General features: G+C 35.0%; 2 protein-coding genes across 3 annotated transcripts; both read right to left on the bottom strand.

Annotated features, from left to right (window-relative positions):
- LOC109205721 (TBC1 domain family member 15-like) lies at nt 1,692–11,827 on the bottom strand. 2 transcript variants are annotated; one of them, XM_019368474.1, is made up of 13 exons: nt 11,733–11,827; nt 11,452–11,505; nt 11,255–11,343; nt 9,929–10,024; nt 8,605–8,708; nt 7,457–7,674; nt 6,428–6,550; nt 6,256–6,344; nt 5,770–5,875; nt 3,414–3,511; nt 2,605–2,862; nt 2,441–2,524; nt 1,692–2,059 (listed from the first exon to the last, which is right to left on the bottom strand). In XM_019368474.1, exons 2-13 carry the CDS (start codon nt 11,483–11,485, stop codon nt 2,045–2,047), a joined length of 1,314 nt encoding a protein of 437 aa, XP_019224019.1. In that variant the 5' UTR covers nt 11,486–11,505; nt 11,733–11,827; the 3' UTR covers nt 1,692–2,044. The 2 variants fall into 2 exon arrangements, with proteins under 2 accessions (XP_019224019.1, XP_019224013.1); XM_019368468.1 differs by lacking the exon at nt 11,733–11,827 and adding an exon at nt 11,627–11,720.
- LOC109205738 (40S ribosomal protein S27-2-like) lies at nt 4,385–4,827 on the bottom strand. The gene has a single exon (XM_019368480.1). It carries the CDS (start codon nt 4,756–4,758, stop codon nt 4,498–4,500), a length of 261 nt encoding a protein of 86 aa, XP_019224025.1. The 5' UTR covers nt 4,759–4,827; the 3' UTR covers nt 4,385–4,497.

Here is a 12,824-nt window from a genome sequence, read left to right as displayed (position 1 = left end):
TAAATATATATGAGGATCTTAAGTCTGGAGAAACAATTTCGAATAGAATTGGTTTCATATGAAAGACATGTAGTTTTGGACCTGCAGTTCAAACACTTGAAAGTATAAAGTCAATGATATGTGCAATCAGTTTTCGATATCTTATTTGTCTAGCATGACATGAAAACTTGATATGCATCTAATTAAAGTCTATTATATGACTTATATGACAATCCTTGAAGGATTTAAATCGCTTGAAGCATATACAATTCTTGATCTTGAAGTACCACTTCCTCAGTGCAATTTGTGCACAAATGTATCTTGCTATAACTATAGGCATGATAATATGATATCAAGAGTTTTCACCTCTATGTGAAGATATTGAACTGACGATTCCAACAAGATCATATGAAGACAATTCATCTCTATCAAGAATGATGATTTCAAGGTGCAATATATTCATTCAAGTTAATATGACTGATTTGTTCATCAAATCTCTACCAAAGATCTTTTGAAGATGGTGCACAAGATTGGAATGCAAATGCTTAAAGATGTGAATTGATTCTCTCATCAGGGGGAGTTAATACGCGTTGTACTCTTTTTTCCTTACAAGATTTTGTTCCACTGGGTTTTCCTTGCAACATTTTTAACGAGGCAACCAAAAGGCGTATTGTTAGATATGTGTACTCTTTTTCCTTCTCTAGAATTTTTTCCCTATGGGTTTTATTTTAGTTAAGGTTTTAACGAGGCACATTATCTGTTGAATAGACATTCAAGGGGGAGTGTTATAAATAGAATTGTATTTATGGTGAATGTCTATATTTAGAGAGATTCTAGGATTCATTGCTTGGTGGCTAAGTCACTCTCTCCCTATAAATAGAGGGTTCTATTCTATTGCAATTCATCCCAAATCAATAAGAATTCTCTCTCCCTACTTTTCTCTGCAATATTCTTCTTCTTCTTTTATTGTTTCATAACAGGTATAATGTCACATACATATTTCTTAACATAATAAATAAACAATAATAATTTAAAAAAAAAAAAAAAAGGATGCTTAGCGAGCTTGGAACTTAGTATACACATACAATTAGTTGATTTTGCCTAGTTGAATCTTTTGCTTTAATTGTGTAATACTTTCACTAATAAGTCCGCATTATTCCAAAAAATTATAATTCTTTCGAGATAACTTCCTTCTATTTTATATTAAATATAATTCATCCTCTTCAAAACCTCCAATCAATTTTTTATACGTTTTGAATAAATAAACAAAAAATTGTCGTGATCTTTTTGTTATTTTCAATGGAAAAAGTTCAAAAATACCCTCAAAGTTGTGATTTCTCTTATATTTACCTTTTGCTTACCTATTGATCCATTAAAACCTTCACTGTTAACTTGGGTGAAATTCAAAAATAGCCAGATTTTTAAGTGGTAATTGAAAAATAGCCACGATTTCAAAAGTAATCGAAATTTAGCCACTTTTCGTGTAAAGATAAATCTGAACGACCGTTCAAAAAATATACTGAATTTTCAAGATAATATACTAGAGTTCCAGCATAATATATTGATCCAGCATAATATGCTGGAAGTTTATACACAGGTGCTCCAATCTCCGGTATATGTCGGAGCCAAGATGGACATCCGTTAGAGTAAGGAGCATATTTGAGACGAAAGCTGGTGAATCATCATAGAAAATAATCTTAAAACAAGAAAGATGGACAAAATGAAGCTCTATGATTTCATGCTCCTATATTCTCTGATTCAAGAATGTGATATCAAATATTTCAACCACCAGAATACATCATGTACATCTCATATCAAAACTATTATGTACAATCTCCTCTCTTTGTAACAAAAAGAGAAACAATTACACACCAAATGCAAGAAGAGAAAAAAAACGAAGCGTCCCGCATTTACACAGGGTCCGTGTTCTAGAAGAGAGACCCACTCATCAATAAAAGAGGGAGAAGTCACTCCCACCAGAAAAAATGGAAATAAAAAATTTAAAAAATACAACAAAATTTTGACCAAAGGGGGTGCTTGCTGCAGTGAGGAATAGCAACTCGAACTAGCATCTTTTGACCTGCATTAAGTATAGTATGAGACAACTAAAATGTTGATATCAATGTTCATGTACCAGATTGAAGGAGCGGTGGGAGGAATTTTTTCTTGAATTTAACTTATATACACTGACTAATTTTACACTATCAAGTTATCTAAAAGATAACTACATTTAATTGTCCAAAACAATTTGGATTAGTAACCTAAAAAATAAGACAAATAACCTACTACAATTGGTTAAAAAACATTTGCTAGTGTTAAAATTTTATACCTGTCAGTGTATATAACTTAAATCCTTTCTTCTTTTTCCTTTTTCCTTTGAGGGGTGTGTGTGTGTTTGGTGGTGGTGGTGGGGTGTGGGGGGGGGGGGGTGAAGCAGAGAACGGTGAATAAAGAAACTTGCCTTGTTCAAGTATTTCCTATGAACCTTCAGAGCCTTATTTAGTGCTTTCTTTGCATCCAAATTCCCAGTTATCTCACCCACAATCTGGAAACGATGTCGCTGTCAGGACCAAAGAGATACAATAATGTGAAATACACAGACAAGGAGAGAGATTGAAACGAGACCTGGACAACATCATCTAGGCCCTTTGCCTCTTTCATAAGCCGCTTTTTCTTGGTCTCAAGAACACTTGCAACTAGGAAAATGGCAAGGGCATCATTCTGTTTTGTTGCACCAGCTCTCACTTTTTTCCTCTCAAATTTGCCATACTGCTTTAGCTGCTTATCATTTACTTTAACATCATATACTAGCTCGGGAAGTTGTTCCCGTGTGTTGTCATACAGTGAATATATCTTTGGGTTGTACTCCATGGCCCACATCACCTGAATGAAGTATGTACAAAAGTAATATCAGTTAGAAGACTAAAATAATTCCAGCCTACATTTGCTCATCACTCGTCCTGTTTCACAGTTGAAGATATAAATACCCTCGTCCTTTATGTCAAACTAATTTATGTGATACTCTGGGAAAACACAAAATCCACAGATCGCCAAGTTGAATAACCCTTTTCTTGTAAGAAGTTAAGAATGTGCCAAGTAAAACAATGGAACAAAATTGCTCACACCCAGTGTTTACACCAAACTGCATCAGTTTATCATGGTTAGTCATAAAATTGAGGTGAGAATGTGTATTAATTAACTACTTATGATTAAGTGATAATAGTTTATGCAAATACACATGTCATATGTTTATTGGGTTTGTGTAAACACGAGTAGGGGTAGGCTTTTTCTGTAAAACAATCATGTCTATCAAAAGCAAAGCAAAGACCAGTGTCTCACTCCAGTCAGTTACACCAAACACCAGGACAAACTATTTTGCAATATCTTCTTCTGTCTACCAAACAATAATGTGAAAAGAAGTTTGAGCTTCTCACCTCCCAAAGATAGAGTGCATCGACAAATGAGAGCTCTCTGCGGAAAAGTACCATCAGCATGCGTAACGCAAATAGATATTCTCCACCATCTAACTCCTCTGCCAATTACAATTGAAGTCGGTGAGTGAGAGAAGGAGAGTTAACTCTATGTTAGACTTTCTCCTCCCTGTTTTAGACTCTGGTCAAGATTGCAGTTTGTGAATTCCTTAAAACAATTTAGATTGCCAAGATATTTCCATGAAAATTTTCTGCTCTATCCCCAGTGTCCCATACAACATATATGAGGGCCATTTTTAACAGGGAAAATCCATTCTTCACGATGATTAACATTATGATATGTGAGTTTGGCCCCAACTTAATAAACGGTATAGACATTCAAATTATCCATCAGAATCTGCAAAGGGACTGCTAGATGATTTAATTTAATTTAATTTTTTGATAGGTGCTAAACAATGTGTTTATACTTTATATTGCCTGCATCACTTCAAGTATAATATGTACTAGGGGTGTGCATTCGATTTATCGATTCGATTTTGACCCTTATCGATAATTACTTATCGATTATCGATTTGTACATATGCCTATCGTTATCGTTTCAATAAGGTTTCGATTTCGATTTATCGATTTTTGGGGCTTATCGATTCGGTTATCGATTACACCAATAAGAAAATTTGCGGGATTCCACGGAAAGTATATCGCTATAAACACGCCTAACTAATATGGACAAAAAGAAGCTAAAATAAGACGAACATCGTTTATAACATAAAAATTGTGTCAACAAGCACATGTAACGAAACTAAAGTAAGGGATCAAATGTATGCCACCAACACTCCAACGGTAGAGGAAATAATAGGGTTAGGGACTTTTTTTTTAACTCAAATTAGAACCATAACATAATCAAGTCATAGTAGAGACTCAAAAACAACAAGAACAACATACCCAGTTAAAATCCCACTAGTGGGGTCTGGGAGAGACTCAAAAACACTTGTTCTTAATTAAGACTAGGTAGTGAAAATGAAAATAGAGTACTGCATCAAAATTCCCATATGAAGATTCATTTCAATATAAATCGAATGCTATCTCTCTAATCTCCCTTTCTCCTGAAACAACATCCCTCGGTAAGTCTAGCACGACCACCAGTAGGCTGGCACAAAACTGTCTGGCAGTTTCCGCAAACAACCACCGTCTGAGAATGGCTGAACACAGTTGTTATGTTAAAGCAGCCTTGGCACTTAACATCCATGAAGAAAGAGTTAGGAGACTGAACAAGACGTTTGAGCTTATGCTTCCTCTTTTCAACATCTGCTGGCGGGTTCAACAAATCGTAATCATTTGAAAGAACCATTTTCGCAAGATGAAATGAGAGTGAGGAGAGGCTGTGAGTTGCGCCACAAGCAGCGAAGATGGAGATGGGGTTAGGGACTTAGGGTAAAGGAAAGGGTATTATAGAATAAGGGTATATTTGTCTTTTTAGTATATCTTATCGGTTTATCGATAAACCGATAACCGAAGAGGACAAAATCGAAATCGAAATCGATAACTTGATAAGGAAAATTTCGAAATCGAAATCGAAGTCGATAAATCGATAAACCGATATCGATAAACCAATAATAAATAATCGATTCGATTTATCGATAAACCGATTCGAATGCACACCCCTAATATGTACGTCTTGTGGCAGTCAATAACAAACTTGGCCTGCATGCATTTAAAGCTTAACAAGATAAATCACGATTTTATAGAATATATCGTCAGAATGCAAAGCAGGCTTTAGAATCAAGTCACAATATGTAATGTGTAAAGCCAATTAATACTACTATTGAAGTGTGTGACCATCTCATCTAAAAGCTTAAGCTGTTAGAGAAACACACTTTTATTTACTTAATTATGTCCTCAACACGCCCCCTCACGTGTGGGCTTGATTCTTTTTTATGAGCCAAGCACGTGAAAATTCTTTTTGATAATTTGGATGGCGGTGAGACTCGAACCTAGGACTTCTGCCTGCTTTGATACCATGTTGAAGTATGTGACCATCTCATCTAAAAGCTTAAGTTGTTAGAGAGAACTACAGTAGAATGAGACCGGATAAAAGCACAAGCTGAAGCATATATAGAAACACGTTGTGCAGCCTCTAACAGAAATAAGTTAAATTTCTCTAAAATACAAAGCGCTCTAACTCACAAAAAGCCCAAATTTTTCACTAAGACCTATACTAGATATTATTTATCTATCTAGTACTGAGAACTATATGATATGGCATGCTAGGAAAATTAACAGCACTGACAAGACCTTGTGTTCTCTACTTCTTACATGGGAATAGCTACTTGAAAAAATATAAAGAAAAGCAACCTCTTACCAAGGTGTTGATGAAGCTTCGGATCAACAGTTTTAACAATTTGTGCAAGGGTACTTAGTTGAGATTGCACTCCTATCGAATTTGTGGTGCACTTGAAATTTTCTCGCTGTTGATGAAGCAGACATGGATTTGTTATATGCTCAGTAATGGCAGAAACATAGGAAATAATTAGCAAAAACATTGAACAAGTTTTTAGAAAGAATCGCATAAATATATGTGCAAGTTTATTGGGGACACATTATCCATTTTAGGTTTGCAACACGTCCTCTCACATTTTTCTCTCGCGCCAATGAGCGGCACTGAGACTTGAACTTAAGACTTTAACTTTTCTATGATGCCATTTTGAATTTTGTGACAATCTCATCTAAAAACTTAAGATGTTAGAGAAGGAACACATTTATTTATTCATTTATTTTAAGGAACACATTTATTTATTCATTTATTTTAGGTATGTAACAACCATGAATAGAAACAATGAAGGCATACCAATCTACGCATTGCACGTTCGAAGCACCAGAATGCATCTGCTTCATTCTCAAGTAGAATAACCATTGGGGAGCAAATGTCAGTCATCCCTGTGCAGATAAAATAAGGGCAAAAGTTTTATGAATGGCTTTGATATTATTAAAAATTAGTTTCTAAAATACTGATAAAATACCTTGAACATAACCAATATCTTTATCCATCCATGCATAGACAGCAAGCACGTCCCAGAGTTTTGCCTGATTAGCTTGATTCTCATAAAATACAAGAGCACGATCTGTGCGAACAACATCCAGACCTAAAGCAACATCATAAGCCATTACAGTATCAGATATTTTCAGGAAAATCAGTCTACAATTGATGAACTAGCTTCCTTACCAAAGCCAAAAAATAGTGCACTAAGCAATGACAATATTCCACTATGAGATTGCAATTTCACTTTTTTGCCACTTATTATCTCTTTAAGTGACATGTTCCCTCTTTAACTCAGCATCTAACTCTAGAGTATAACTAGCAATGAAGAAAAAGATGTCATTGTCTCATCACTTGTTGAACATAGCACATCTCTCTAACCAAAACCTTTTATAGTCTTTCATCTGTATTTTGTAGCAGCTCACAAGTGATAAATGACCAGCTCCAAAGAAATGTCAAAAGGTTGAGTCGCTCATTCAAAATCTAAACGCTCTTTCAGCATTCAATTCTTCTTCCCCCACATCTGAATTTCATTGGACTACACAATGACTAACTGACACAATTTTTTCACACATAATTATTATGTTGGAAAAGCAATGTTGCATGTATCAATCCCTTCATCTCAAATACCATATCCAATGGGGGTGGGTGGGGGTAAGGAGCAAACATCTTTAGGTCAATAAAATTTGGTTATATTCTGCACAACTGAGAACTACGTCAAAGTAATAGTTATGTTAACTATTTAAGTTTGGTCGAAAAAGCATAATTCATGAAGAGCAAAGTGGGAAAACAGTTGATTATTGGGAATTAATTGTTCAAACTGGAATGTATTTGAGGACACGAACAAAAAACATTAACAGACGGAGTGGAAAGAGAATGTATAAGTGACATTCAAGTTTTTCTAAGAGACAGGCAGAGATAAAAAGATAGATATAGGGAGCTCCACAGCAATTATAGAATGTATAAAGTTAGCATATTGAAACTAGAGAATAGTAGTGGCACGAGTACTAACCAATTTGGGACAAGTTAAGCTTCCACTGAATAACTTTCTTGTCACAAACGCCATTATCGACTGGCAGGGCACTGTTAGTATCTTGTGCATCACTGGAAGTGTTCGCATGCTCTGTAGGTTGACCATCATCAGTGACTATAGCATTTGTGGTAAATTTCCCACTGCCAATCACAGGTACAATCTTTTGGCATTCAGATTTCCATGCAGCATACTGCTCTCTGAGGATACAAATTCAGATTTTTAGGCCACTCATAAAGTAGGTTGTAAGAATTTACCCAAAAGGAAAAAAAACGCTATAAGGAGGAAGAAGAAGGCACAGGTGTCTTTTCAGCTGATAGTGACAGTATCATGTTATAAATTTTGTTTTCCAGGCAATAACACATTTTTACTTCACTCTTCTTTTTTTCCCTTTGGAGTCGGGTCTAATAAACATAAGACACAATTAACTGTTTTGCAACACTCATTTTCAATCTAATGTCAAGACTCAAGAATCAAGATATTGGAGAATTTAATGATCAAGGGGTTAATTTCCACTAGCACCTGTAGCGAAGGGTCCTTTTAATAAGAACATCAACTAAACCAAGCTTGAACTAAGACACTTGGCCCAAGCTTGATTCGACCTTATGGAGAGCTTTAATTAAACAAGACTCGCCGGCCGAGTCCAAGTTGGTTCACCTCGTGCTCTGACCTAACTAGATGATAAAGTTGCACTTTGATAGGAATAGCTCTATGAACATGAGAAATTTGTTGCATACTCCCTCCGTCCCAATTTATGTGACACTCTTTCCTTTAGTCAATCCTAAAAAGAATGACACCATTCTATATTTAGTAACAATTTAACTTTAAAAAGCTCATTTCACCCTTGGTGAGATGATTTATATCCACACAAATATCATGGCTCATTTTAGACCACAAGTTCCAAAAATTTGTCTCTATTTCTTAAACTCCATTCCCAATCACATAAATTGGGATGGAGGGAGTAACTTACACTGAGGGCCCTTTGACAGTTGCATGGATTCATGCACCAAATTGAACAAAATTCAATGCATAACCCCTATAGTTTTGATTGCTGATTTTTACTTCTATTATTTGTTATCTACATTAAACCAGTTTAACTCTTTGGTTATAACTGAAGTGAGTTAGATTACCTTCGCCGTTGTCTAAGCTCATTTCTTTCCTCAAATGTGCTATTGGGATCAAAACAACCCAGCAAGAACTCCCAGACAGCCCCTTTTATTGATGGATGAATCCCCTAGCATGCACAGAATATAATTAAATAAGCATCAGACTTCTTAAGACATAAGTTTCCACCTAAACAGCAATAAATCGAGTATTGTTGTTGTTTCTTTATAATGAACTGAATGGACGTGCTAATGGTGGATCAGATTATCCGCCTAATATATACTTCCTCAATTCCCGTTATGTGAACCTATTTACTTTTTAGTTTGTTCCAAAAAGAATGACCCATTTCTAAATCTGGAAACAATTTAACTGAAAACTTCCAATTTTACCTCAATGAGAAGCTTTTAAAGCCACACAAAAACTATGGCATATTCTAGACCACAAATTGCAAAAGAATTATAGCCACACAAATGTTATGACTTGTTTAGTGCCACAAGTTTCAAAATTCTTCATCGCTAAATAGGTTCACATAAATTGAAATGGAGGGAGTAGTTTGTATAGAAGCCTAATCAATGCTATGCCAAAATGTTATTCCACGCCATGAATAATTTTACCAGACAAGCGTTGGTGTAATTTAGACTGTTCTAAACTGTCCAAACTCAAACCAACAAGCGATTGTAGCGTGGATAAAAACAGTTGTTGCTCGAGAATAAGAGAACTGGTTGTTTCCCCTTTATTATTATTGCGTTAGCAATTATAACTTGTTATATTATCATAAATTTCTACCATTAACACAAAAAGAGGATCCTTAAACATTCTCCTATTAAGGCTCCCAATGGAAATGTCATTGCTGGAAAATCATAAATGGAATGATCCTTCTATTTTTGTTATGGGTAATGGCATAATCCTTTTATAAGTGGAGATGACTGAGTAGGAGAAACTGATGAACTTGGTTTTCCGTGAAGTTTTTCACCTTCAGCAGTTCACCACTTGCACAAAATGAGGGTCTATTATGCACCAAAAGTCCGACAATTAAAGATTACAAGATGAGTGTACAGTATACAATGGAATCCGGTTCAAGTTAAAATATCACTTGGGGGCAAAAAATATATGAACTGTTTGCATTCACCCATAAACAAACAAAAAAGAACAGATGAATTTGTGCTTAACGACAAGTAGTATGAGGATCAGAATTGTTCAACTAGGCCAAAGTCATGAAATTGCTATCTAAAGCTAAAGATGGAGTTACCAAAAAGGAATCGACAACATGAACTAGCGCTAAATGACAATGTGGCATAGTTGATTTATTTAGAATATGCATTGTACAAGAGAGGGGAAAAAAAGATTTACCCCTCGTTGGATTCGTCTAAGAACACCTGCTATATCCAAGTAACCCTCTTTAGAGAATGCAGCATTCCATCTTCTTTCACTGAGAGTTTTTCCTACCTATCATACACTTCCCCAGAAAAAAGAAAGTGCACAAAGGTAACATAGTGAGTAAATAGTTACAAATCATAGCTTGAAAAGAAAGTGAGACAAACGTCACAAGAAACTACATTAGGATATTCAAGTTTTTGAACTCATTTATATAATCAAGTGTGTACCGTAGTTTCTTTTGCAATTATTCAAGTATTCACCTAATAGATAGATTACAGATTTATATTTCTCTCAACCAAAGGAGAGAAAACTAAAATCAAACAATCAAAGATAAAACTAAAGTAGTTGAATTTAAAGAGTATTTACCAAAATAACAAAGGCCCATAATCCATTAACTAGTTACAAATTCATTTGCTATCTACTCAGCTAAACAACTTATCAATCCCAAACTAACTTGGGTCTATGCTATGAATACTTTATACCTTTGTATTACAGAAATCAACATGGCTTGACTATTTTAACACTGACCATCAACCTACTTCAAACTGAACAGAGTAATCAGTAAAATTTCAACAAATGTTAAATTTTGAGCCATAATTTCGAAAGTGCAATGAATTCAATGCTACGAAACTTAAAAGGTTTAACTCATCAAATCTAAATTTTGGATCCACTTCTAATCGCAACCTCCTTTTTTATCTAGAGTTGTGTATATAAGCAAACTATATGTGGTAAATCAGTACAATTTCAACAAATATTAAATTATGAACCCATAATGTTAAAAGTGCAATGAATTCAATGCTGCGAAACTTAAAAGGTTTAACTTATTAAATCTAAATTCTAGATCCGCCTCTAACTTCAACCTCCTCTTTTTACCTAGAGTTATGCATATAAGCAAACCATATGTGGTAAATTAGTACTTCAACAAATATTAAATTTTGAACCCATGATTTCAAAAGTACAACGAATTCAATGCTACGAAACTTAAAAGATTTAACTCATTAAGTTTAAATTCTAGATCCCCCTAACACCAACCTCCTCTTTTTATCTAAAATTGTGTATATAAGCAAAACATATGTGGTAAATTAGTAAAAATTCAACAAAATATTAAATTCTGAACCCATAATTTCAAAAGTGCAATGAATTCAATGCTGCAAAACTTAAAAGGTTTAACTCATTAAATCTAAATTATGGATCCGCCCCTAACGGCAACCTCCTCTTTTTATCTAGAATTGTGCATATAAGCAAAATATAGAATAAATGAATAACAAGATCATAAAAAATGATGAAGTTTCAACACACCTTCGGTCTGAAGAAAGTCTTGGGGACATCAGCTTGACATTCTGTTCTAACAGGAAAATAAGAGTCTAGCTCCTCCAAAGAAAATTTCCCTGTTATTAAAACGTAAAACCCAAATTATCCATCACAATTACAAGCAGAAATAAAGAAAACACACACAACAAAAAAAAAAAAAAAAAAAAAAAAAACATAACAATTACCATTTTTGCAGGCAGCTATCATAGAGTTACCCATGTCTTGTTGAAAGAAAATTACTACAAACAAAATCTTAGGGTTCCTTAAAAATTGCTCAAAAATTGCAAATTGGAGGATCTAATGAGAAATTTACAGCTTCAAAAGATTATATATATACATGATTAAGGATTTAATTAGTACCTTATAGCAAAAGATACTGCTTTTTTTAGGATTGATTTGTACAAAGCAAATGTTGGGGAAAGAGGTGAAGTACTAATGAATAAGAAATTATTAGAAGAATGCTTACTGGGCGCCAACGAGGAGAATCTTGTGCTTTTGTAGGTGGCAATTGGCAAGGAGTTGGCAGGGAAAGACCCTGATCTTCCAATTGAATTTTTGTATGTTTATATTTATAATTATAATACGCCTTACACTATTTCATTGGTTGCTACGTCCTAGCTCTACATATATTGATAATTATAACCATCAAAACTTGGGTACATAGAACAAAAATCACTTTATATTTTTATCTCTATTGAGATTTGATTCCTACACCTTTTAGGTGCTACAACAACAACAACAATAAAAAAAAATAGTATAATCCCATAAATAGGATCTATGGAGGATATTGAGTATGAAAATCTTACGTGTGAATATATGTAACGATCCGACCGGTCGTTTTGAGCAATTGCATCCGGTTCGACAGTTTAAGGTCACGAGTAGCTTCACACGGTGTATTATGACTTGCGTTCATCATCGGTTTGGGTTTTTGAGAAGTTCGAAAAGGATTTTTAGAAGTGACTTTAATTTGAGAAGCTTGAAGTTGAGAGAATTGATCAAGATTTGACTTTTGAGTATTTGACCTCAGATTGGAGTTTCGATGGTTCCGATAGGCTCGAGTGGTGATTTTGGACTTAGGCGTACGTCCGGATTTGGATTTGGAGGTCCGTAGGGTAATTTGGAGCATTTATGGCGAAAATTGGAAAGTTGAAGTTTAGGAAGATTGAAAGGTTTGACCTAGAGTTGACTTTGGTGATATCGGGGTCGGAATGCGATTTCGAGAGTTGGAACAGCTCCGGTATGTCATTTGGGACTTGCCTGCAAAATTTGGTGTCGTTTGGAGTTGATTTGATATAGTTCGGACGCTTGGTTGCGATTCTAGAAGTTCTTGTAGTTCATGGTGATTTTTCATGTGTTTTGGCATCTGATTCGTGGTTCAAAAGGTTATTTTGGTGTTCCGATCGCGCGAGCGAGATTGTGTTATGTTTTCAGACTTGTGTGGGTGTTTGGCATGGAGCCCCGAGGGCTCGGATGAGTTTCGTACGCGTTTCGGAGTGTTGGAAGGAGGTTCAGCTGTGCTCGTGTCTCTGTTCTCGCATTTGCGAGGATTTCATCGCAA

Source organism: Nicotiana attenuata, chromosome 2 (genome assembly GCF_001879085.1).
Source record: "Nicotiana attenuata strain UT chromosome 2, NIATTr2, whole genome shotgun sequence".
NCBI classification, from domain to species: domain Eukaryota; kingdom Viridiplantae; phylum Streptophyta; class Magnoliopsida; order Solanales; family Solanaceae; genus Nicotiana; species Nicotiana attenuata.
This window is presented reverse-complemented; position numbering and strand designations above follow the sequence as displayed.